Below are 26,932 nucleotides of genomic sequence, written 5' to 3'. Positions count from 1 at the left end.
CGATTCTTCCACGAACGGTCACAAGAAGCCCGGCTACGGGGAACCGCGCCCCGAGTCCGAGCCGGGCCGAGCCGGCGGCCGGGGCCGAGCGGGGGGGGGGGGTGGCGGGGCGCGGGCGCGCGCCGGGTCCAGGGTCCCCCCCCCTTCACTCGGGGCCCCTGGCGGGCAGCCCCCCTCCCCGCGGGCGCCGAGAGCCCGGACGCGGCGGCAGGGCTGCAGCCCGCTTCTCGAGCACGGCGTCCTCATGCCTCCCCCCGGCCCGGCCCGAGGCTCCGGCGCGGCTCCCCCGCGGCCCCGGGAACGGGAGCGGGGCGGCAGAAGCGGCCGGGCGCGCGGCGAGAAGCCGGCGGCCGCGAGAGAAGCGAGCGACCGGGCCGCCGCGGAGCCAGGCCCCGGGGCAGCCCCCGAGCGCGCGGCGGCCGGAAGTGCGGGCGCGTCACTTCCGGGCGGTGCCGCGGCGGCCGCTCGCAAGATGGCCGCGCCCTGTGGCTCGGAGCTGCCCGCCAACTCGCCGCTCAAGATCCCGAAGATGGAGGTGCTCTCCCCGGCGTCTCCCGGCGGCCTGAGCGACGGGAACCCATCGCTGTCCGACCCTTCCACGCCTCGGGGCGCCTCCCCGCTCGGGCCGGGCGGCGCGGCGGGCTCGGGGGCGGCGACGTCCGGGGGTCTCGGGCTGGGGCTGGGGGGCCGCAGCGCCGCCTCGTCCTCGGTCTCCTTCTCGCCGGGCGGCGGCGGCGGCGGCGGCGGCGGGGCCGCGGCGGCGGCGGCGGCCGCTTGCCGGGGCATGTCGTGGACGCCGGCCGAGACGAACGCGCTCATCGCCGTGTGGGGCAACGAGCGGCTGGTGGAGGCGCGGTACCAGCAGCTGGAGGGAGCCGGCACGGTGTTCGGCAGCAAGGCCCCCGGGCCGGCCATGTACGAGCGCGTGTCCCGGGCCCTGGCCGAGCTGGGCTACGAGCGGACGCCGTCCCAGTGCCGGGAGCGCATCAAGGTAACCGGCCGCCCGGCCCGGGGCCGCGAACCCCCGGCGGAGAGGAGGCGCGGGCGGGGGCGGGGGCCGGTGTGAGCGCGCGCGGGGCGCCCCGCAGCCCCGCCGCCTTTTGCTGCGCCCCCGCGGGAAGGGGCTTTTTCCCAGCGGGCCGCCAGCCCGTAGGTTTCCCGAGTTTGAAGTGGGGCGTGCCTGCCGCCGCCCCTCTCGCTTGCCAATGGAGGAGGTTCCTGCTCCCAACTTGGGAGTTTCGGGCTTTGTGCGCGGGGGGCCGCGCGCCGCCGCCGCCCGCCCCTCCGCGGGGGCCCCTCGCTTTGTTCCCGGCCGAGGGGCCCCGGGTCGGGCCGGGTTAAGCGGAGCGGAGGGGGAGGCCGGCCGACACCCACTCCTCCCGGGTTTGGGATTTTTTTCCCCTCCTTTTTTTCCCCAGCGCGTGGCAGTGGCCGAGCCGCGCGGAAAGCGCCTGCCGACGGGCTGGCCTTTGTGTCACGTCGCCGCGCTTCGAACTTGAGCTCCCGAGGCCGTGGCCGACGCGAGAGGCTCCCGGCGACTCGGGAAAGGGCCGCTGGTGGCCGCGGAGCGCGTGCAGGCCGGCGCGCCCCCGGGGGCCGGCTGGCCTGGCCGCGAGTTGGTGGTGTGCAGTTTGGAAGGGCGGGGGCGGGGGGTTGCCCCCCAGCATTGGGGTCCAGCCCGGTTTCTGCCCTGGCCCCTCCCGCGTTTCCACGGTTTCGCCCTCCCTACCCCCGCCCCCGTCCCCGCCCTCGCGTGTGTTGGGATGCTTCGGTGTACGGGCCCGCTTTGGGGCCAGGACTGGTAGCATTTTGCGGTTTGTCCTGACCTGAGATCAGGGCTGTTGCGTCTGTATTGACCCTGCGGGGTTATTTTTCCCCCCCTTTCTTTCCTTTCCCTTTCTCCCCGCTTCTAATTTTTCGGATAGGCTGTTTTCCCCCAGTTTTCACTGAACTGCGTGCTTGGAGTCGTGGTGTCTGTGGACTTGGCTGAACGCCGCTTAGGGTAGGCGGGCGTGGAAGGGCAATCCTGTGTCCCCTCCCCCTCCCCCAGTTCAAGATCAGGGCTCAGAGAACGATCCTGCGTATGCAGTGTTGCTTGGAAAATTGGGGTCCGGAAGCTAAGATCTTGCAGACCTATTGTTCGAGTGATCTGGCACCTTTCCTAAGTTACCTTCTCAAGTATGAAATGCAGTTGGCTTGCTTGACACTGTGTATCCTTGAGTCGTCCTATGCCCTCCACCTCTTCTCTTTTTTTTTTTAAGTAAGGATGTCCTGAAGTCAGTAGCTGAGGGTCGCCACTGTTCTCTGGATCTCATTCATTGTTCTCAGGTTAAAATTGGGGGGAGAGATTTTGCCTTGTGCTGGCTCACACCTATCTCTTAACTGCAATAGAGTTTTCCCGAAGGGGAAAGGAGGTGTGTGAAACCTGGGAAAACACAAACCTCCCCATAAAATACATCACTAAAAAATTTTGTAGCATTTCAAACCCTTGAAAACAAATCTTGGGGCTGGAGAGATAGCACAGCGGGTAGGGCGTTTGCCTTGCACGCGGCCGACCCGGGTTCAAATCCCAGCATCCCATATGGTCCCCTGAGCATGGCCAGGGGTAATTCCTGAGTGCAGAGCCAGGAGTAACCCCTGTGCATCGCCGGGTGTGACCCAAAAAAGCAAAAAAACAAAACAAAACAAAACAAAACAAAACAAATCTTTAGATTCAGAGTGGGAAAAGCCCGTTGAGAACAAGTAATGCAGAAACCTTGAGAACCTCAAGAAGAGGTTCAGTAACCTCCGTGCTCTGGTTTTAAGAATAGAAAGAAAGTAGTGCAGTGAAGTGTAGGCTTGCCCAGGGAAGCCACTTTACATTGTGATATACCTATATATAGGTGATTACCTGAAGTCAATGATAAAAACTCAGTAAATAATTTCTTCTAAGTTTGAAGGGCTATAGGCTATCCATGGAAACTTGTTTTCACCTCCTTCAAGCCTGTGGGTGCTTCAGCCTTTCACCTCACCGTTGTGAGCCATTTGTCATGATTTCCCCTCCTGAATACCCACCAGCCTACACTTGAGGCCTCTCCCCTGTACGAAATAGTAAAACAAGAGGCCCAGTCACCCTTGGATTTGCTGTTAGGGCACTATTTTAAAAGATTATCCAGAGGAATTTACCTTTCTGAGCACCAGGATTTTAAATTTGAAGTAAAAAGCATTTGTTGCTGCATTGAGCTTTATTTTGAAGTCTGAACGTGTCATGTTATTAGTCTCTGTTCTGTCATTTAGGTCAGATGGTTGTGTTTGAGGCAGCCTGGTTCTGCAGATTCCACAAGTTTGGGTTCCAACGTTTTGTTGCTTTCTGTTTGTTTACCAGAAGAGTTTTCAGCTGTTAACAATTCCAGCCTAATTTTGGAGTCCTGTAAACAAATGTGGACCAGAATCTGCCTAGATATTTACAGGATAGTCTAGATATAGACAGATCCATAGATCTTTCGAGAATGTTCGTTCACCAAATATTTGAGTGCTTACTGCATGCAGGCTGTCTGCTAGGTGTGCTGATAGATGAAAGAACGAATAGCCCGAGAGCACCCAGTGCATTTGGCAGCTCCAGGCACATCAAAGCATTCGAGTGCTATACCAGAAAACCGAGGAACTGGGGCGCTGCGGTGCTTGATGAAGTGTTAGGAGGAGAGTGGACAGTAAGTGGGATGGCTTCAAAGGAGGGTGAGAGTGCCTCACAGTCCATACTCAGGAGTTGAAAGATGGAGCTAGACTTGGGGGAATTTATGAAAATGTTCCATTCAGAGCCAGATGCTGTATTCACACTTCAGCCCGCAAAACTCCTGCTCCAGTCCCATATTTTTGGGTGTTCTCCAGAAATTTGTCACTTGGGAGTTGGCTTTATATCTCTGAAACAGATGTGTTCTTCTGGCTCTGCCTCAGGATAAAATACAAGGTGTGGCCTCAGAATCCCATCTTTGCTGGATCAGGGCTGATTGCTCATCAGATGGATTTCAAAGTAGTAGGGGGTCTTTTACTTTGTGAAGCAAACAAAAGTGATGAAATTTCCAGTGACATTGCTTCCATTTACTCCTCAGTGTTATTATGGTTACAACAAATTTAGCACTCATATAGACAAGTCATGATGTAGTGTATTTGGTCTTGCATTTTGCTGTCAAGTCTTGTCACTGTTTTCGAGAGCAGAAAGGATAGATGAAAGGTAACTTTGAAGCCCAAAGCTGCTACCAAGTCCCAAGGGCTTTTCTCTGGTATTTGCGGATAATAAGACTTACACCCTGTGTTAGCACTGAAGAATGGCCCTGAAGTAACAGCACACTGCCCAAATTGTTTGTAAAAGAGACTTGTCAGAGTCTTGTCCCATCCCGTCCCACCCACTTTTCTGTTTCTGTCCCTATAGACGCCTCACTGCTGCCACTGATGGCCTGTGTGTGCTGTTTGCTTGCCTGCCTGGGAACCCACAAAGGTTTGATGGGACGCTTGGACTCAGCTTTGACTGCCCATTATCTGTTTATCTTTAGACTTGCAGCTTTGGAGGGAAGAGATCCAACATTCACATATTCAGATGGAATGAAAAGGCTTGCAAGTTTATTTCCTGGTGTTTGGGGAAATATAGTAGAATGAAGTTAAATTTTGTGGAGGATATGTAAAAGGAAAAAAAGAATTTCCACCAGCGCGATAACGTATCACTCACTTGTGGCTGACCTGGGTTCGATCCCCAACACCCCATATGGTCCCCCAGCACTGTCAGGAATTCCTGAGTACAGAGCCAGGAGTAACTCCGGAGCATCGCTGAGTATGGCCCCCCCAGAATTTCCAAAGTACACAGTACAGCTAGTGCTGTTCAGTAAAACTGCCTGTAAAGAGGAAAAACTGTCTAAGCAGTTTGATGTAAAAGCCACCTTCACTTGTTGAGCCCCTGGAAAGTGACTTGAGTGCCCAAGGAACTAACATTTTAAGTAGGCTATAATTCATTTGATTTTAAATGATAAGTATCTGCGTGTGGTCAAATGGCTCCTATATTGAACATTGTAGGTAAAAATGCTCTGAAGTAGGGGGCCGGAGCAATAATACAGCGGGTAAGCACTTACCTTGCATGAGACCAGCCCAGATTCAATCCCTGACACCATGAATCAGCCCCTAAACCCCTCCAGGAGTAAGCTCTGAGTACTAGGTGTGGCCCCAAACAAAACAAAGCTCTTTAGAGCCTGAAAGAATTTTCTGGGAAGGGGTTCTCTTGGCTACACACTCACACCTGCAGGGGGAGCTCAGAATTCCCTCTTGCCCTTCCTGGCACCTAATTCAGTAAAGACTCCGTAGGAAGGCCAAAAAAAAGGTTTTCCCTCCTGGGGGGCCCGGGGCAAACTCCTGGTGCAGATAATGAGTGGCACAGCCTCAGTTGGCCAGGCCACTGTTGCAGTCTCATTCTCACGTCCAGTGGAATTTAGTGGGATGACCCGTCCGTGCTCTTCGCCCTCACCATCTGGTACTACAGTGGCATTGGCCACAGAGGGCTGGGGAGCACTTGCCACGTCACTGCAGCTGTTGCTGTGACGGTGAGACAGGACTTGATGTTTCAGTCGATTTAAGTCTGAATAGTCACATGTGCCCAGTGAGTTTTCTCACTGTGCTCCCCTTCACACTTGAAAGCTGATAGTAAATGTTTTCATACATTTGAAAGTTTATAGGCAGTTAACAGGATATAAGAAACAGTAAATCTACAAGGATATAAATAAGATGAAGACTTGATTTAGAATTATTAAATAGATAATGTACTCTGAAAATCCACCCAAAATTGTAACTGTTGATTATATCAGACAGATCTTAGAAATGATTGATGATCAGTAAATATTCTGTTTCTACTTAAATAATACTTCTAACATATTTTACTTTGGTTATTCTGAAAATACAGAGCCGATAAGCGATATGGGGCTGAAAAATGATAGTATAGCAGATGGGGCATTTGCCTTGCATGTGGCTTACCAGGGTTCGATCCCTGGCACCCCATATGGTCCTCTAAGCCCTCCAGGAGTAACCCCTCAGTGCAGAACCATGAATAAACCCTGAGCACCTCCAGAAAGAAAAAGCAAAAATTTAGGGGCTAAATTTAAACTTAAAATTTAAAAAATACAGACAGAGCAACCTGGATTGGGGAGGAGGGGGTAGGAGTTCCTAAAGGCCAAGTGCCTTAACTAGTTATTACAGGTGTTTGGGCACCCGGGAAGAACCCAGCCGTACTCGGCACCTCGTCCCTGTGGCTTACATGGAGTTCTAGCTGGACTCTACAAAGCCCAAAGAGAGAGAAGGGAAAGACAAGGCACTTAACTCCCTGCCTCATTCCAGGCATCTGGGAGGAAGGATTTGGTCATCTTGCAAGTTCCCTTTTATCACACTCAACTGACACATTTTCACCGGGTTTCTTTAAATACCAAGATCTGAAATAAGTCTTTGTTTTATTTTTCCCCTCCAAACAGTAGAGACCCTCCTGCAGGAGGCCCAAGAGCAGAGCAGACACCCTTCCCGCCAAGGTGTGCCCCTCCGGGCCCTGGGTGCAGGCTCAGGCTCCAGTGCTACAGCCCACACAGCAGGTGGACACCTAGGCACCCAGTCCTGAAGGTGAGCGGAGCCGGGCCCTGTCAGGCCCAGAGCAGTCCAGGCTAGTCCAGGCTTTGCTGGAGGAGCCCGGTGGCGGTGTCACAGGGAACGGTGTAGGCTACAGATAACAACAAAATATGTCATGTATTCTGAGAATCTGAAGTTAAAATTGTATCACGTGGTAGCTTTCCCAAAAGGGCAAGTCACTGACGGTTTCAAAAGTTTCTGGGTGGGGGCTAGGGAGATAGTATGGCAGACAAAGTGCTTGCCTTGCATATGGCCGACCGGGATTCAATCCCCGCACCTCATAGTGTCCCTTAAGCCCTGCTACGAGTGACCCCCGAGTGCAGAGCCAGGAATAATCCCTGCACATGCCAGGTGTCACCCCCAAATCAAAATAAATGGTTTCAGAGAGCTGAGAGCCACAGAGGTTAAGGCACCTGCCATGCACGTTGGCTGGTGCCCCATATGGTTCTCCCAGCACTGCCAGGAGTAATCCTTGAGCTCTGCCAGTTGTGGCCCAGCCCATCTAATAAAATAGCTAGCAGGGCCGTAGTATGTGGCAGTCAGGAAGGTCTGAGTTGGGAATAGCAGGTTGGTGGTAAGGGCTGGGGATGGAGCTCGGGCAGAGAACTGGCATGTGTGAGGCTCTGGGCTCAGTCCTTAACACTGCATGAAAGAGAGAGAAAAGAAAGAAGGGTGAGAAGGATGGAACGGGAAGGTTTGGGATAACTGTGTACTGGATATCCTAATATCCAGTGTGTGTTTGGTGGGGAATAGGGTTGAGTGCACTGGAAATGTTCCCCCTCTGTGCTGGGGGACATTAGATGGTCAGGAACAAACTGTGAGTGCAGCATGATGTAAACCAAGTGCTTTAACCCCAGCCTCTGAACACTTAGGACTTTATCGTAGTCATCAAAGAATTTTAAGCTGGTGGCCCAGGGAGATAGGGCATATGCTTTGCACGCAAGAGTTCCAGGTTGGATCCTGGTACCATATGGTCCCCAAGCGCCGAGCCTGCAGTAGCCTCTGAGCATCTTTGGGTGTGGCCCAAAAGCAAAAGTTTTAAGCTGAAAGAGTTAGCATGGCCATGCTCAGCTCTCCACAGACTGCAGGGGACAGTAAATGGGGAAGGGTAAGGCACAGGCCTCTTGATTCTTCCCGTAGTAAGCTCTTCAAGAGGTGAAATAAGCCGCAGCAAGAAATAGAAGCAAATTTCTGGTTTCTAAATCAGTAGGTCTGTTCAGAGAATCCAAAAGTTCTGTTCTATAGGATTCGTCTATTCTTAACCTGCTGGCAGCTCAATATACTTTTTATCTCCCAGCCACATGAGGAATCTTTGCTGTGTCCTCAGGGACCCTCAGAGTCCTTTTTGTTTACTTAAGCCCCCATTTTCAGGTGGTCTTGTCTCTCACCATTAGGATATACTCAGTAAAGATTCCCTCTAATTTGTCCAACAGGATCTGAGGACAAACACTATAAAATTCAGATCTAAGAGCCTACAGTTAATCGTCAGGCCAGTATCAACTAGGTGGAAGTAGAAAAACATTTCCTCCAGGTAGCTTGTATTACAATTCTGGAAAATGTTCAAAAGTGGGGGAAAGAACTTCCTGAGTTTGAAAACTCAGGCCGGTCCTAGGTTTCAAACTGGCTGTTAGGATTGCAGTGGAACTCTTTCCCTTCGCTTCTGTTCTGGGGCTCACTCGAGGAATTCTGCTGGCTCTGTACCTTCACAGAAGCTTCATTCAGTGTTTGCAACAAAAGCTTCGTGATTCCATGCACATGGGGTACAGATTGTGTGCAGTTTGTAATCTCTGGAGCCTTTCTCCATATTGCTTTGAATAATTCTTTAAAAAGTCAGTTGGAAAAAATACACATACCTGTGTAATTCTTACCCTTGTAAGAATTTGTAGTTCACAGTCCTCTAGAGCCAGTGGAGACACTTTTTTTTCTCTTGGCGCTAATCGAGTGAACATTATTTTGTCAAGTAGTGGGATGTGTTGTTATTCCTCAGTAAGATGCAAATCTGTGTTTAAGACATTATAGGAGATCAGCCATCACATTATTTTTATATGTGTTTTCTTGGCTGTATTTATAAATTACATATTTTGAGTTACCAAATAATACCACATTCAAAATAAATTGATAAAATAATGAAAATTATTTGCATTTTCTCAACCTGTGTTTGTAATAGCAAACTTTGTTGTAATAGCTTGGATTTTTGAAACAGTAATATCTACTAATTATCTTCAGATGACTTCACTTATTGGAAAAAGTAAATTATGTTTGTAATTGACTTAAATAAACCCAGAATAAAAATTGTATCTACTGCAAACTGCTTTATTATTATTATTTTAATCTGCAAATACTTTAAACAGAAAGAGCTGGCTCATAAGTTAGGAAGAAGAGCATGATAGGTGAAAAAGTACTCCCAACTTTATATTTGCTCTCGCCACTCCACATCGCATCTGAAGGAAATTTTATTCATTCATCCATTCACTCATTTAGCCAGAACCTGATACCTGATAAGCCCCTTGTGCACGCCAGGCATTAAATTGGGATCGGAGATGTGTGTGTGTGTGTGTGTGTGTGTGTGTGTGTGTGTGTGTGTGTGTGTGTGTGTGTGTGTGTGTGTATGAGGATATATATGGAGAAAACTGAAAATAAGCCAGAAAAGAAAAGGAAAGAAAGAAATCCTTAGCCTTTAAGGATCTTACATTCTGGCAGAAAACACGGTGACTCCTTTAAAAGAAAGCCCCTCGGGCACACCATTCCTTTATAGTCCTCTCAAGGCTGTCTTATCCACCGTAAAAACTGTGAGTGCTGCTTTTTATTATGCCTAAAAAAATAGGAATTCATTTGTCTTTGCTAAGAAAGAGTTACGTGATTTTACATGATGCCTTTTTATTGTGATGTGTCCGTTGTCACTGAGACACGCGCCTCTGCACAGCAAAGTGCAGCTTTGTCCCTTTTATCCAGTCATTAGCCACTGAGGTCCCTGGACAGTGCCTTTTCCCACCTGCAGACGGACTTCTGCCCTGCGTCAGTCCACGCCCAGCTGTTACCACCAAGGCGGAGAATGGTTATCCCTCTTTCTCCACCATGGACCGGTTTGGAAGACCTGTAGGCTCAGTCTTCTCCAGAACCAGGTAATGTCCCATCGCTCTCATGCAAATTAAGGAGAAGGATTAGTGATTGGACTTTGAGAAACCAGAATCGTGCCCGTTTGCAAATGTGAAAATAAGTAATAGAAATCCATCACAAAATGAAGAATTAAGATGAAGCAGCTCAATTCACTTTAACAGCACAGCCAGGAAATGTTTGTTGTTTTTTGAGATGTGGGAGCATCTCGGTTTTAATCCCAGTAAATTCCAATGTAACAAAAGGAATGAGATGTCTACATGCTCTTTGTTCTGTCAAACTCAGAAAATACTCGAGTTATTCATGCTTGTTTGATTGATGCTGGGCTTTCTCCCCGCCCGCTTAGAGGCTGCCCAGGAAGTGAGACCAGATTCTCACTTTGGACCAGGAGTCAGGATTCCTTCTTCTATATGTCAGGAGGATAGCCCCATCTTTCTGCCAAGAAACTTTTAAAGATAGCTAAATGATTGGCATTTATCTATGACAGATGCTTTAAGAGCACAAAATTGAGCTGTGAATTTACAGCCAGGGGTGTCTGAAACTTGAGTACAGACCCCAGAATGTTTCTACCGCCCTGTTACTCACATGTAACAAACCTATATCTAGGCATAAATCTAGAATTCTTTTTCTGTCTGGCTCTCACATGTAATCATAAGCAGCTTTATAAAAGCACCAAGTATAATAAAAACCAAAGTTCAAAAAAACCTAGTTAGGGGCTAGAGCAGTAGCACAGCAGGTAAGGCATTTGCCTTACACGAGGTCAACCTGGGTTCGATTCCAGCATCCCATATGGTCCCCCGAGCATTGCCAGGAGTAATTCCTGAGTGCATGAGTCTGGAGTAACCCCTGTGCAATGCTGGGTGTGACCCCAAAAAAAAAAAAAACCAACACCTAGTTAACAGTTGTTTAATAGTAATTGATGTGAGTTAGCTCAAAGTTACTTGCTTTTTCAAGTAAGATCTGAATAGTGGCACCTCCAGTAAGGTTCTTTGGAGTTTGTTCTTCCTGCCATGTGCTTTGTGACAAACTGTGCTGTGACTGTTTATCTGCCTTAACTAACCTTTACTCACGAGCAGCTGGGTCTCCGTATCGTGTGACTGCCATCTGTGTGATACTAATGGCTAATATTTGCTAAATGCAGACATTTAGCAAATTTAAAAAATGGTCTGCCTGGATTTTTCATGTAAAGCTTTTCTACATACCTGTGTCAGCATTCCTGCTATTAGCACTATCTTAGAGCATTCGAAGCACGATGATTCCTGTGTCTAATGCCACAGACCCAGCCGGGAGTGGAGACTACATTGACCAGTCTGCCTCCAGGCCTATACCAAATTAGTTGGTTATATTGTCTCCCTACCCGCCCACCTTTATTAAAACCTGACAGTGGAAGAAATATTTTACCAACACCTGGATCATACACAGCCAGAAATGCAAGACCAAAATCATACAGCAACGCCCAGAGGGGCACAATTCTGCTTAGGCATGTTCCTCATTGAATAATGATACCAGGGGAGAAGTAATGACAGGGAAAGGAGACTGGGAAAGAGAGCTCAGTGCAGAGCAGATAACCAGCATGTGCAAAGCCCTGAGTTTAGTTCCTTGCACTGGAGACCCCCTCCACCCAACACTGCTGGGTGCCAGTGACTGAGCACTATCGTACACGTGGGAGGCCCCGGGTTTGGTCTCCAGAACCACCAAGAAAAGAAGGCAAAAGAGCACAAACTGTGAACATCTCTTGTAGATGGCTTATGGTATCATAAGATTCTAAGCACTGTAACAAAACATTGATTTGGAAGTTCTAGGGAAATTTTTAAGCAGAAATTGAAACGTATACACCTTCTATTGTATAAGATTAACTCATTCAACTCTTTATATAAATGATGGCATTGAGGCCAGAGAGATAATGACAGGGGTTTAGGCACTTGCCTTGCAAGCTGCTGACCCTGGTTTGAAAACTCAGCACCACACACGGTCTCCTAATCACTGTTAGGATGTCACTCCTGAGCACAGAGCCAGGAGTAGCCCCTTATGGGCCAGAGATATAGTACTGCAAGTAGCTGGCCGGGTTTGATCCCCAGCACCCTATATGGTCCCCCAAACCCCTCTGGGAGTGATCCCTGAGCACCACTGGGTGTGGCCCCCAAACTAACTAAATGAAAAAGAGTCTCCTCTGCTATGCCGGAAAAAAATTTAAGGAATCCTCTTGAACTCTTTCGTTTTAGTTACCACGTGCTAGTAAGAATGAACCTCTTTAATGTCCTCTGTAAGAGTAAGTCCTGAGAAAAAAAGATTCAACAGAAATGCTGAGAGCCGCCTCAGAGGCGAGCTGTGAGGTAGGCAGAAGTGCCCTCTCCACGCCGCCAGTCTTCCCTTTGAGCGGGGGAGGAAGTTTCCGACAGTGTTCTTTGCCTGTCTCTGAGATGAAGCTGCCTGTTGCTGCGTGTGTCTCAGGTAGTGGAACATGCCCTGACCCAGTCTGGAAGGACTCTCATGATGGCTTCTGCAGGGTCAGGGCCCTTATCTGGTGAAGCGAGTTCCTTGAAATCGGGGGATGCTTGGTTTGGTCAGGCATCCTCAGGACGTCCAGCAATTTGGTCTTTACGGTCGCGTGGACAAGACCCTCAGTGGCTGGTCCTGCAGGAACTAGAAAAGTCAGGAGCATGGACTCACTGAGAATCAAAAGTTCCTGAAGTGTCTGTGAAAGAATTCCTCCCTCCTGGAGACACAAAAGTGAGTCATTAGCCAGGGAGCCCAGTTCTGAAGCTCCTGCTGGTAGGACTGAGTCCTGGACAGGTCCCTACATGGCCCCAGGCTTCCAGGAGGTAAGATCTCAAGCCAGCATGTGGACAACCTCTAAACAATCGAGTCTCTTTTAATTGTTTAATTTGTAAGGCTTAAGAAATAAGATTTGGGCAGGATTGCGTTGGGTGTATGAGCCAGAGCGGAACTGTTTTCAAAGTCTTCTTGCCCTATGCAGTCAGTCTTTTTTTGTTTTTTCTTAGAAAGACATTAGTTGGCTTGCTAATTATAGCCAGAGATGTGCTTTATACCCTTTATTGCTGCTGCTTTTTTTCCCCCTAAAAGGTTGTAGAAGCTTGGATTTATTGATTTTATAAATATAACCCACCATTGTGGTTGTACAATGAGTGTCTTGATTTTCTTTGCTAAGAAAAATGTAATGATCCGAGTAGTGATGTACTACTTTTTAAAATTACATTAATGTATTGGGGCCAGAGAGAGAGTCCAGGAGATAAAGTGCTTGCCATGCAAGCAGCCACCGGCTGACCCTGGTTTGATCCCTGGCACTGTGCATGGTCCCTTGGGCATCACTAGGAGTCACTCCTAAGCACAGAGCTAGGAACAGCCCCTTGGCACTCCCAGATGTGGTCCATCCCCCATTACATTAATTGACATGATTAATAAACGCATAGCTAGCAATCCTTACGTGAGAGGCACTGATCTGACCTCGGGGAAACGCGGCAGACCAGCTCCTGCTTCATGGAGTTCACGGTCAGTCTGGTGGAATCAGCTCACTTAGGAAACATTAACTTGGGGAGTAAGGTTGGTGCCTGGGGCCTCAGGTCCTCATTTTTCACCACAGAAGCTGGACAGGAGGGTATCTAAGGCTCTTTTCCATGGAAGACTTCCACAGTGTTTGAGAAGTTGGAGCCTGGTTTGCCATTAGCACCCTGGGCAGTTCCACTCTCCCTGGGCAGTTTGAGTTTTAGCCAGGAGAAAGGTGGCAAGGGAAATGATGTGGATAGGCGACAGAGGTACGTCAGGAGCCATAGGAGAAGGCAAATGATGTCACCACAAAGTTTAGAACCTCTCTTCTCAGTAATTACAAAGGTAGCACCGAGGAGAACACGAGCTATTCAGTGGAAGAGAAAATTGCGCTTTGACTTCCTTTGGTTTAGGACTGAAATCCTGCGGACAAAGCTGGCCTCTGGGATACCCTAGTGTGACTGGGCGGAGGGAACGTGGCAACAAAGCCATGGTGACCCCTGGGAAACGTAGGCAAGATTTTTTTTTTTCTTTTTGGGTCACACCTGGCAATGCACTGGGGTTACTCCTGGCTCTGCACTAAGGAATCACCCCTGGCGGTGCTCAGGGGACCATATGGGATGCTGGGAATCGAACCCGGGTTGGCTGTGTGCAAGGCAAACGCCCTACCTGCTGTGTTATTGCTCCAGCCCCACATAAGCAAGATTTTGTTTCCTTCCTGCAGGTTTCTGTTTTAAGTTGTTCCCTTAGATAACTTATTTAGCGTCTGTGTTGATAAGTCAATCAGGCAAGGCAAGTACTATATGATGGGAACAGGCAATGAACATAACAAGTGATTTTTTTTTTTTTCAAATTTGGGCCACACCCAGCGGTGTTCCCGGACTACTCTGGATTTAGAGCTAAGGCTTGCTGAAGTGCTGGGGCTCAAACGAGGGCACCCCACATGAAAAGGCCCACTGAGCCCTTTCCCGGGCCACCAAAGTGAATCTTCTAATATTACCTAATTGCCTCCCCAGAAAAAGATTTTTTGCCCACAGGTGGAAAGCTGTATGTGTAATTTATATTCTCGTCTGCTTTTACTGTTAGAGATATTTTCTTTTAAGAAAAGGGAGCAGTGGGCTGGAGCGATAGCACAGCGGGTAGGGCGTTTGCCTTGCACGCGGCCGACCCGGGTTCTAATCCCAGCATCCCATATGGTCCCCTGAGCACCGCCAGGGGTAATTCCTGAGTGAAGAGCCAGGAGTAACCCCTGTGCATCGCCGGGTGTGACCCAAAAACCAAAAAAAAAAAAAAAAAAAAAAAGAAAAGGGAGCAGTGCTGGAGGGATCTGACCAGGGTACGAACCTGGGGCAAAGCATATGGGCCCTCGCGTCCTGCCAGGAGTAAATCCTGAGCACCGCCAGGTGTGACCCAAAAACAAATGGAAAAAAAAAAGAGGGAAAATTAGCTAATCTACCTCTTAAAGGAAATATCAATATTATGTTATCTAAAGGAGCAGGCTTATTGAGCAAACTGGATGAATCATACCTAAACTGGTTGCCAACTCTCTAAATGTCTATTTAAAAAAAAGTGAAAGCACCAATGAATTCCACTTTTAAGGTTCTGACTGCTACTTGTTCTGTTCCACTGAAGAACTTTTAACCCGAAGTCCTTAATCTGGGCTCACACCACACACCTCCCCCTTGGAACCAGATGAAACCAGGATAGAAGTGCCTGTTTCTGGGGAGGAGATTCAAAACCTCTTTTCTGCAGAGGAAAAAGGAGAAAAGAAAAGAAAAAATAAAAAGATCATCCACTTTTCAAAGCTTCTTCTGTGGTGCCAGGGCTGAGGGTGGGGAAGTAGCAATTGGGTGGGGTGGGGGGGAGGTGCTGCTTTTGAGACATTTTACAGATTGGCAGGTCAGTTTGCCAAGTTTTAATGCACAGAAAGCCTAGGAAATCAGGCAAAGTTCTGCTGGCCCAGATGGCATCTGCCATAGGTGACGCCTCGAAAGGAACGTGGTCTCTCCCACTCACTTCCCTTTTTTTTTTTTTTTTCTTTTTGGGTGGGCCGCCTGCAAGGCAAACACCTTACCTGCTGTACTATCTCTCCCGACCCCTCCTCACACCACATGCCTTCACTATCCCTTTTCTTCTTTCCTACCTCTGTGCTCACAGCAAGAAAAAAAAATAATAAGTGTTTGTATTTTTTTAAAAAGATGCTGAAATAAACTCAGAGATGTTTTGTTGCCACAATTCCGACTTTTGACATCTACCGTGAACATAAGTAGCTTCAGTTTAAACCAAGACGCAAGGTTCCATGTGGTTTGGCTTTGCTCAGCACCCCCACGGTCTCGACCCAAGAGGAGAATCCCCCAGGTCTGAAACTTTGCAGATAAGCGTGTTCTTTATTTAGGCACGTGGGCAAAGAGAACCTCTCGTTTGTCATGGTTAGTTGGCAGGGGGTTAAAGCCATGTAATCCATTTCCGATGGTGCCGGTTTGACAGCTGCATTGGACAATCTGTTTCACTGCCTGTTTTCCCTTGTACCCCGTTTCCTTGCTGTGATAACGAAGCTTTTCTCCCTGCAGTTCGACTTGGTTTTTCATTTGACATCTTCTGCTCATACCCGAGGTTTCTGAAAAGACATTTTACTACAGGCCCTATTCCTGTCTCTCCTGGCCCCCATCCCTGGAATCAGTTGTATTAGAACAGGAATGTGATCATGGTGTTGATTTCCTCGTTTTATGCTATGGGGCAGATTTTGAGAGAACAATTGAGTCAGTAGCAGAATTGATTGGCATATGCCCATGTGATTTGTTTACTTTGCTTCCTGCTTTGCCATAAAGGGAGAATCTGGTTCTCTCCACTTCCTAAACGTCGGAAGGGACATGAGATGCTGGAGAAAAAACAAAACAAAACAAAAAACCAAGTATTTGTACCCCAAAGGTAGCTGGTGACAGTGTCAGGGAGGACTTTGATGCAACCACTGTCCCTACTTACCTTATTTTCCAAGCCTTCATTATTTTATTTGCCCTTTTCTGAACTCTACAATTTCCCTCTCTTGTAGCTGGTTCGATGCCCAGAACTGAACGCTGTGCTCCAGCTGTGGCCTCACCGGTGCTGAATAGAGAGGAAGAGCCACCTTCATAGCTTACATGTGATTCCTCTGCTTATGCAACCCAATACTGGATTTACTTACTTGGGCAAGATAGCTGCACTGTGCACTGTATTTAATGTTCCGTGTGCTGTAACCCTGGGTCTTTCTTTGCATTGCTGCCGTTAACCCCCCCCAGTCCTGACCATCTAAAACCCCTGCCTTTGTTTCCCTGTCCCTCTCCCCCATAGACACCCCCTATATCCATCTGCAGTGGATGTCGCCTTCTTTATTCTCTCATTTCCTCTCACTCTGACCTCAAGCTCCAGCAAAGCTTTCCCGCTGTCCTAGGAGTCGTCAGTTGTCAGCCATGTTATTTTGTTTCTCCCTGCTTTGGGGCTGGGACAGCTTTCCAGTCTTTTCTCTGGTTCTTTCCCTTTTGTAGCCACTAAACATTTGACCTGGTGGGTTTAGCAAGCTTCCACCTGACCTTTCTTCCAGTTCAGGTACCTGCAGCTCCCTCCATGGAGCCGCCCAAGCAAGTCCCTCCTGGTACGTTAGTTCTCTCACTCTTGACCCCTGTCCCGTGATTTCTAACAGCAAGGAGAGCATTATCTTAATTGCGGAGACAACAATAATTGGAAGCAAATTTTCCTTTCCCTAGATCTTAATTTGAAAACACGCCCTCACCCTGCCCCCACCCCTACTCCCCCGAGTTTCTGATGAGGAACCTAAAGCATATACCTTCTAGACTGTGCAAGGCTCAGGAGGATGGAAGGGCAGCCAGGTTTGTGATGCTCCACGAAAACTAAAGTGAGGGTTGTGTCAGGTTTGGTGTGGTTGGCTGAGGTGGGAGGTGAGTCTTCGCTTTCCCCAGATTCCAGTGCATTCCCCTCATCAGATCTAGAGTAGGATTTAAAGGTTTGTTCCTGTAGGACTGTTGACACAGATACACAATCTTTTTTTTTGTTATATCTTCGGTGAATCATTTTAAACATGAAAAGTATAACTAATGATTTCTTTTGGGTGATAAAAATTGGATGGTCTCCATAAGTTCTTTGTATCCATTTCTGAATTCCCTGAGTTGAGCAAAAGCCTAGTTTTCTTCCAGAAACCATGGAATGGATATGTCTCAGTCGATCTGTCCTACTTAAACTCCCTCCTGTGCAGCTGTGGTCTACACTGAATCCAGAAGTTACCTCTTATGTCTTGACATGAGCTAAAAAAAAAAACAAACAAAAAACCAACTTGAAAGTCTCTTAAACATTTTAGTACGTCAAGTCCCTATCGTGGGGATTTAGAAATGACTGCATATTTTTCCTGCCGACCCCGAAGTACTTTGCATATTACACTGCCGAAATTAACCGCAGAGTAAGAGGTGGAAGGTCTACTGGGCTTTTCAGATGAAATATAGAGTCTGTCTCCAGACTTTTCACAACAGTAGCTATTGCTTGGTTCCATGTTTTAATTACAGGAACCCAGTGAAATTTTAGGGCAGTTGGATGGTTTCAAAGAAAGTCAGTTCTTGCTGGATCTTCCTGGGATCTGGTGGTGCCCTGTGAAATGCGGCATCTCCTTCAGAGGAGCGTGAGTTCTGAGGAACCCGCAGGTGGGGCCGAGCCGAGGGCCCCTCTTGAGGCCGCAGTGGGCTGTGAGCAGTGCCCGGTTTCCATCTCCATTTATGGTGAGAGGCACATGGCCGGGGTTCTCCATTTACGGGCCTTGCAGAGTTGGAAAGGGGATGGGGTGTTCTCAGAGGCAGAAAAACTTGACATTCGAAGATAAAAATAAATTGGCAGGAGCTGTTTGCAGTCCAAATTCCAATCCCTGCACGGAGGGCAGAGGGCACTGGGAAAGAGGGCTTTGTGGGAAATGGAGTGAGATTGGCAGACATCTGTCTGCTCCGTGGGAAGGGTTGCCCATGACATATGGCTCCAGCTCATTGCTGATTGGTTCTAGAAAGTTCTGTGTTCTGTAGTTGTGACTGACCTTTACAAGGAGACAGAACGACCCTTTTTGTTTCTTTAGAGAGCCTTTGTCCTGTCAGGCGCCAGAAGAGCTCTCAAGAAAGAGAGACTGAGGCAGAAGAGCATACGGCGGGTAGGCTGGCGAGAGGGTCTTAGGGAGCTCTTCCATTCTGTGACATCCTTTTAAGGACTCCTTTTGCTCTTCCAGATTTCTGGCCTCCTGGGACAGATCTGCTAATAAGTATTTACAGAGTGTCACTTTCGGAGTTTGTCTGTTGGAATTTAAAGACAAGAACACAAAACTAAGAGACGTTTTGGTTTGGTGAGAACAAGTAACACGGCCTTATAATGTCACATTTGGGCGAAACCAGTGGTCTGGCGAACACATAAATTAATCAGCGGTGAACTGGTTTTGCCCAGTTGAGTTAGGCAGTTTTGGGGCACCACCCACCACCATTGAGAGGGGTCCTGCCTTAAGAAAATTCTTGAGTGAAATCTGACGAAGTCAGAGAGAGATTGTTAGAAGCTGGATGGAAGAAAACTAAAGTGGGAAGGTGGGTGCTGTCCGTATTTGAGATATCATCTCTGGGCACATCAGGTGTCCGGTGCCCTTGGAAAATGGAGCTAAGGTCCGGGCTGTGCCCAGAGACCTCGAAACACGCTGAAGAGCTAAGAAGTGCGCCTGCCAGCTTCTTTCTCTAGACTTGCATGGTCTCTGTTTGCTGTGTGCCACGAGGCAGAAGAATAAGTGACATGGCACCCCTCCACCTTACTTGCCCCTTAGAGAAGAGCTTGTTGGCAGTGTGTGGATTTGAGGTGACAGTGCATGCTGGCTGGATACGCCGGCAGGTATTAGTGCATTGTGTCCTGATGTTTGTGGAGATCTGGGCTGTAGGAGTATTGATTTGACCTCTTACACATTGGCAGCCTCCCCAAAGACAGTTAGGAAGGAAGACGGAGTGTGTAAGTAAGAGGTTTTACCAGCTAATTCAGTTGAGGCAGCTGTTTCTACTCCGTATTCCTTCTCAGTAACGAGTGAGGAAGGCCATATTCCTTACTTTGGGCAATTCTTCTTTCTGTCCTTCCTCCCCTCACTTTTTTCTAAATTCTGGGCCCCTTAGCAGCTCCTCCCCTTCTGTGGCAGGTGTGCATCCTATTGGCTGGCTGGTATTTTCTTGTTTCCTTTTTTCCTTTTTTTTTCCCTTTTTTAATTCCTTTTTTTAATGGAGGGTGGGGGTGTAAAATATATGTATGGGGTACATGCCATGCAATAATGTTGTAATGTTTCTTGTTGTTTAATGGATAATTAATTGCAAAATAATTGTTTGAATTATAACATGTTTTGAGTAAATGCTAAAACAGTAATTTTTTTCTAATATAATAATGAATTTGAAATATAGCATTTCTGTAACAATGTGTCTCTGTTTGTCTGTCCATGTCTGTCTAATAGTAATTAATATCTGTGGTCCGTACCTGGAAGAGGAAGTACAGCTTTAAAGGAATAACAAAAGACTTTGTGTCTTAGACCCTTCGCAGGTGTTACAGTCGGGTGAAAGAACATGGTGTTGGGAAAAGAAAGAGCAGTTACACATTTGAACAGTTGGAACAGGTGTTTGGTCAGGGAGGATGGGATGCTCAGCCCTGCCAGCCTGTACTTATTAACAGTAGTGGCTTGTACCAGGAGCTGGAGTCAGATGGCAGCACTTTGGAGGAGTATTCACAGGAGGACTGGGGAAACCACAGTCAGGATCTCCATGGCTATCCAACAGATCAGGAATTGGGTAAGCCGATCCGTGTGTGTGTGTGTGTGTGTGTGTGTGTGTGTGTGTGTGTGTGCGCGCGCGCGCGCGCGCGAGCGCATGTACTTTTGTCTGTTATGTCTTCTCGTCCCCTTCTTGCTGTATCGTCACAGAGCCCATCTGCATGGGGCATCAGGTGACAGTGTTTTACCTCAGTGCGTGGTGCTGGTCTTTAGGTGATGTTGCTACCAGCAAGGCTCCTGGAGACACAGAATCCCCAATTCTGAGCCTCCCCATCCTACGATGACTGCCAAGAGCACTGACTCTTGTTCCAGCGCCTAAGGAAATAACTGTCTCTTCCTTCCGTTGCCCAAATACACGTGCCCTTTTGTTTGTGGTTTGGAAAAGTTCCTCTCCTGGTCTGAACCAAAAATCAAGGGAGGCCTGATCTGCTCATGAACAGAGCTGAGATTCGGACTTCCCCACGCTTTTGCTCCTATGGCTTCCCAGCGGGACCTGATCCCCGTGGTAGCGGTGTGACTCAGAGGCCATCTGAGACATTCAAAACCAAAACTCCAACTCCTGGAGACGGACCCAGGCCCAGTGGCGCTGTCTGTTGTGCCCAGGCGAGACAGGCCCACCCCGAGTCCCTGGGGCCTGTCGGGAACTCCTGTCACGGATGAACACTCACTGGACAGACCCTGGACACTGACTGTCCCTGCCATCGCTTTAAGAGATTTCAGACAGTTGGTGTGCATAAGCCCTAACCACTGATTTATAGAGCCCCGAGAGAAAGTCAAGTCTCTCCGGCCCGCAGGTTGCACCAGGGCGCAGCGAGGCAGGTGTTTGTAGTGGTTTTGTTTCTTGGGGCCAAAACGGCTCCCACTTTCCTCTCCAGGATTTGAAAGCACTAGTCCCCTTTCTGCTGCAGCCGCGGGACCTTGGCCAGCGGTGTGTGAGCACTCCCGATTATGGGCTGATGCTTTCTCTCCCTGGGGGAACCAGGCCAGCCCAGCCCAGCTGTTGGTGACATGGGCACTGTGTGCGGCCTCTCAAAAGCCCAGCAGTGCTGTGCTGCAGAATTCCTCAGACAGAAATGCTGACTCCCCAAGGAAAGGGTTAAATGTTGTTTCCTACAAACTTGCCTTTCAGAAATAGCTCTCCTCCTGGAAGGGGGGAGGGAGAGGACAGGCTCTGAGGCCTCAGAGCTTGGAAGAATAGTGCTGGCTTGGCCATCACAGGCCCCCACAAGGAACAACGCAGGGTAGATGAGCATCGCCCACGAGCTGCAGTGACACGTGTGTGACTCGCCCCATGTGTTGACACATTTAGACCTGTAAAAATTACAAGATTAGGATAATAAAGGGGCCAGGCCACTGCCTATTGTTTTTAAAGCACAGTCTGAATCATCGTGGCTTCTATAACTCTGATTTTGCATAGAGGGTTCAGTCACCCAAACCTTTGGGAAGAAAATAATACAGAGAGTATTGATTCTGGGAAATAATCATGATAGGAAGCCTCCATGGAAAATGGATAGGGCAGAATTATTTTCACTCTTGCTCTTTTAAAAGTCGTGTTTGTGGTGAAATTAAGTTTTAAGCTCCTAGTTAGAAATCCACTGGTGACCTTGAAGAATCACTTACTTGCCGAGCTGGTGTCTGATCTTGCATATAAATGTTTGCATCTCATTATGTTATATTTATAAATCCGGCATTGGGCATTGGATACTAGAATCAAGGCCCCTTGCTGGAAAATGTAAACATAGGTAAACATTGAATGGTGTGTCGCCCTGTAGGAAGATATAATCGGTTCCCAAAATTTTGCTTTTCAGATGAAATACCTGTCACAAAGAGAGCATTAAAAATAAAACAGGAATCTTCTGAGGAAGCACAGTAAGTAGATTCTTTGCCTTTCTACACGTGTGTTTCGTGAACAGCCGCGGGGAGGAGGGGGAGGAGACCCCATGGCCACTAGACCTGCCCACCCGCCAGGCAGCCCTGATCACCTGCTGTCCCTTCTGAGCCCCGTTTTTTCCTGTGGGTTAACTCTAGAATGTTGAAATTTTTTTCAACAAGGAGAAGTAACTGTTAGATGACAGTCAGCGTATTTCTGGTGTTTGCCTATGTGTGGATGTGGGTATCTGAGTGTGTAAATGCGTTAAAGGGCAGAAGCTGTGGCTTTGATCCCCCTCCCCTCCAGAGTTGCAAAAATTAGGGAGCTCTGAAGGTGAGCCACAGCCCCATGGGTGTATGTGGGGGGCAGCTGAAATGATCAGGACACTTGAGTTCATGACATCCCTAAACTGACCTGTGTGTTATACCCTTGGAAAGGAAAGCATTGCTGCAGGCAAGACTGAAAAGGCCCAGGCTAGCGCCCTTGCATAGGTCGAATCCCAGCCCTCCTCCTGAGGGCTGCAGAGTGCGCCTGGCTGTGCTGGGCAAGGCATGTGGTGCCAGGGCAAACATAGGCCCCTCACATGAGATATGCCCACCCCCCACCCCCCAGCTGCACGCTGTCCTGTAGGACACCAATTCTCTCTGCCTGGGCTGTGAACTCGTGTTTGTAGCTTTGAAAGGCCTGATTTATGCTGAGTGTGGAGGAGTCTTTATCTTCAGGGTAATGGAGGGGAAGTGAGGGCACCGTTTTCTCACCTGGCAACCTCCAAGTGCCCATGGCACCACTTGTGAGACCACACAGGGTGGCAGCGTGCAGAGTCCCTAGGGAACACGAGCTGAAGGACCTTGCTCAGTGCAAAGTCACTGGTGCTCTCCATTGAGCAAAGCACCAGCCCCTTTGCACATGCTCTTGACACTCAGAGTATCTCTCGGAACAAAGAGTTCCCAGTATCAGTGGGTTCCATGTCTGGGGAAAGGGAACATTTAGGGATAAGGATTCCCATCCCTACTCCCTACCCCCCAGAAAAGATTATTTTTCATTCTTCAGAGTTTATGACCCAAATCATTGAGTTTTAGACCTTTTCTTGTTAGTGAGTCTTTTTTTTTTTTTTTTCTACAATTGTGAGCGCCAAATACCCCAAAGAAAGAGAAAACGGTATTTTTAAAATGAGGGGTAGCAGGAGGGAACTTGGGACATTGGTGGCGGGAAACTGCACTGGTGAAGTGATGGCTGTTGGAGCACTGTATGACTGAAGCCCAGTCGGGAACAACCTTGTCACTGTGGAGCTCACTGCGATTCAGTTGAAAAAGGGGGGTTGGGGGTGTGGTGGGATGAGTCCATCCTTTTAAATCCCTAAGCTCCGAAGAGATGGGTAGCTTCTAGAAGCTTAGGGAAGGGCCATTGCTGTTAGGGGGATTGAACTCCAACTTTGCCGATTGTCACAATCTTAGGGTTGGAGTTTGGGAAGTCGGGCAGGAAAAGGCCGTATCTTGGGGACAGTTGGGGTCTCACAGTGCTCCTGGCTTATAAAAACTGGTCTGCGCCAGGAGCCTAGGAGTGTGAGGCTGGGTGGGCAGCAGGTACGTCAGCCCCCAGAACCGGTCACTGAGCAAGGCTCCCAGGAGGCGGTTATTGGCTCAGCACAGGGCCCTTTGATGGTTAGGCTCTGGTGGACCAGATAAAACCTCTTCACTTGAGCATAGGTGTGGGGAGGGTCAGCCTGGCAGAACTGAAACAGGCCAGTCCTCATCCGTGATGGAAAGGGAGGGCTCCACCTTCCTCTGACTCCTGATAGACCGTGTCGCAGCCCCTGAGCAAGAGGGCTTGAAGCCAGGACTTGAGAGGTTTTTTCCCTAGAGCATCCCATGAAGATCAGGTCTTTATCTTAGCCCCACAGCACTGAGTCTGCCCTGAGGAAAGCAGATCTGATGGGGGAGACTCAGCCCAGGGCTGTCTGGGGTGCCAGGAAGCTACAGGTGACAATGTTAGCTCGTGCCGGCATCAGGGTGTGTGCAAGAATGGCTGAGTGGAAGCTTCCCCTGGTGGTTCCAGAAGCTCGTCTGGAAGGGCTGAGAATTGAAGAGGAACTCTTTTTTTTCCTTTTTGGGTCATACCCGGCGATGCACAAGGGTCATTCCTGGCTCTGCACTTGGGAATCACCCCTCAGTGGACCATATGGGATGCCAGGAATCAAACCCGGGTCAGCCATGTGCAAGGCAAATACCCTACCCACTGTGCTGTCACTTCAGCCCCTAAAAGAGGAATGTTTTAAGGATCCATTCCCTTCTGGGAAGCTGATAACAAACACACCTCCCCCACCTCTCTTCATCTGTGTTTGGTTATACAGGTTTCCCTGCTGAATATTTTTGTAGCTTAACCCTTTAATTGATGCAGAGCTCAGTCGTTTGTGCTAAGTTAGTGTGTAATTAGCTTCAGACTTCCAGTTATCAAGGCTTTGCCATGCTGGAAAGAACTTGCAGTTTGTATTCTTTAATGTCTATGAACCCTCACGAACTGCCAGTCACGTTTTAATATTGGGAAGAATATTTAATAAGAGAAGAATTTTCCTGCATATTCTTACTCTGTCCACTCTCCAAATCCAAATTCAAATAATTTCTCTACTTTTGCTTTTCCTTTATAAAATAGTAGTGTAGAACGGTCACGTTAGGCTTCGGAAGCCTAAACTTAACATGGGCCTTGCCTTTTCCACCTGAATTATCAGGTCTTAATTCTGGATTAAATTGGTAGGTCTTTAAATCATCAGCTGAGGAGTGATGGGATTCGCAAATTATTTCAGACAAACAGAAGAAAATGTCACTTCATTTTTGTATCAGGTCATACATCACCATCAGTAAGTGACAGTGGGTGTCTTTCTGAACAGATAGCCTCCGTCACGTGCTTAACTGAAGGCCATCAATAACCAATATTAGAACAATGCTTAAAATATGAATGATCCTTTGAGTTTCTGAATCCTGGGAGTATTAGAAGTAACTAAGTTTTGGGGCTGGAGTAATAGCACAGCGGGTAGGGCATTTGCCTTGCACTCGGCCGACCTGGGTTCGATTCCCAGCATCCCATATGGTCCCCCAAGCACCGCCAGGAGTAATTCCTGAGTGCATGAGCCAGGAGTAACCTCTGTGCATTGCCGGGTGTGACCCCCCCCAAAAAAAAGAAGTAATTAAGTTTAATATGTTTAGACTGTGGGGGACCGGGTGTTTCTCAGATTTGAATACTATGGTTATCACCATCTGCACTACACAGCATGATATGTGACACGGGAGTCACCAGTCCCCTGGGCCCCTTGGAAGCAATTCCCTAGAAAAAGCCTGCTGTTTCTGCTGGCGGCTACCATATTGTGCAGTACAGACCGTGTAGGGCATTTCTGTTTTTGCAGAAAGTCCGTTGGACACTGATGATCTCGACACTTAAGGAATTTGATTTTCATTTTTCTAGGAAGAGAGACATCATGCAGAATATCGTACAGATCTTGGAATCGGTACAGTTAAAATGGGAACTCTTTCAGAGCTGGACAGACTTTTCAAGGCTTCATCTCTCGAATAAACTGGCCATTTTTGGAATTGGTTATAACACTCGTTGGAAAGAGGATATCCGTTATCATTACGCCGAGATCAGCTCCCAGGTGCCCCTGGGCAAACGACTCCGAGAATACTTCAACTCCGAGAAGCCCGAGGGCCGGATCATCATGACCCGGGTGCAGAAAATGAACTGGAAAAATGTTTACTACAAGTTTTTAGAGATCACGATTAGCGAAGCGAGGTGCCTGGAGCTGCACATGGAAATTGACTGGATCCCCATCGCCCACTCGAAGCCCACCGGGGGCAACGTGGTTCAGTATTTACTGCCAGGAGGCATCCCCAAAAGCCCAGGTCTTTATGCCATTGGCTATGAAGAGTGTCACGAGAGACCACCCTCCCCCCATGCGGACCGACGTGCCCTGGACGCTGGGAAGGAGGGCCGGGTGGACCTGGAGCCCCTCCCAGCCCAGGCCTCATTACAGGTGGAAATGGAAACCGCCCGCATCGTCTATTGCTACCTCGGCATCGCCGAGGTCAGGACTCTCCAGCAATGCCTGTTCTTACATTTCCAAGCAAATACCAAAACCTTCAGCAAAGACTGGGTTGGTATTAACGGGTTTCTGTCTCAGAACTGTCTCGTGGATCCTGGCGTTTCCCCCAAGTCCATCTACATCAAGTTTGTAGAAGTTGAGAGGGATTTTCTTTCCGCTGGCTCTCTAGTCGAGTGCCTGGAAAAAGCCATCGGATACCCCTTAAAATTCAACAACTGAACGTCATCCTTCATAAGGATTTGGGCTCTCACCTCCCTCTCCACTCCCCACTTCCCTTGACCCAGACCGCCCTCATCGGATGCTGCCAACAGACTCTTCACGGGAACTCGGTGCATCGGACCAGGACAGCTTCTAAAGGATCAGCGAGGACTATGGGCAGCAAACAGAACTTGCCCCAAAACGCCTGTTCAGAGCAAGCAGGATACTCTGCAGACTTAGGCAGTGGGCCGGTTACTTTCCTTTTTTAAAAACAAGACCGATTTTTAAATGGTTTTCAGAGCCCTAGTATAAACAGATGTAGGTACATTCCATATTGGACCAGACTTACACTTTGCGTTTCATATGAAATTGAAAAATTGTATTTTTTTCACAATGTTTCATTTTTACACATCTCTATGTCTCTATATAAGTATTATTTACAACCCTGAATAAAATAAGCAATAGACAATGAACACATTCAGTCTTGAATCACAGTGAATAAGACTGTTTTTCATACCACCCTTAGCTACTATTGTATATAATCTAGAGTTTCATTTTTGGCACCAAGTGTTTTGCTATTCCCAATCAGTGTTGCCTGCCAAGACCTTCGTTTCTGTGATGTGCCCGCTTTCTGGTTGTGTTGCCATTTAAACTTTTTATATATTAAAAAAAAAAAAGGAATATTAAAGTAATTCCTGGCCTCTTGACGTGCTCATGGGGC

General features: G+C 48.4%; 1 protein-coding gene across 13 annotated transcripts; it reads left to right on the top strand.

Moving 5' to 3' along the window:
- Positions 1 to 328: 328 nt before the first annotated feature.
- On the top strand, positions 329 to 26,932 carry MSANTD2 (Myb/SANT DNA binding domain containing 2). Of its 13 annotated transcripts, none has more exons than XR_008629148.1 (5): positions 329 to 991; positions 9,629 to 9,752; positions 16,298 to 16,387; positions 19,973 to 20,072; positions 21,862 to 21,885. XR_008629148.1 is itself a non-coding variant. In XM_055130672.1 (5 exons), the coding sequence occupies exons 1-4, from the start codon at positions 473 to 475 to the stop codon at positions 21,889 to 21,891; spliced, it is 819 nt and encodes a 272-aa protein (XP_054986647.1). In that variant the 5' UTR covers positions 329 to 472; the 3' UTR covers positions 21,892 to 21,922; positions 25,380 to 25,517. The 13 variants fall into 13 exon arrangements, 5 of the variants coding, with proteins under 5 accessions (XP_054986647.1, XP_054986649.1, XP_054986648.1 ...); XM_055130672.1 differs by lacking the exon at positions 16,298 to 16,387 and adding an exon at positions 25,380 to 25,517 and having other exon boundaries at positions 9,583 to 9,752; positions 21,862 to 21,922; XR_008629152.1 differs by lacking the exon at positions 9,629 to 9,752.

This window comes from Sorex araneus, chromosome 3 (assembly GCF_027595985.1).
Source record: "Sorex araneus isolate mSorAra2 chromosome 3, mSorAra2.pri, whole genome shotgun sequence".
NCBI classification, from domain to species: Eukaryota; Metazoa; Chordata; class Mammalia; order Eulipotyphla; family Soricidae; genus Sorex; species Sorex araneus.
Note: the sequence above shows the minus strand (reverse complement) of the source record. Positions and strands in the feature narration are given on the sequence as shown.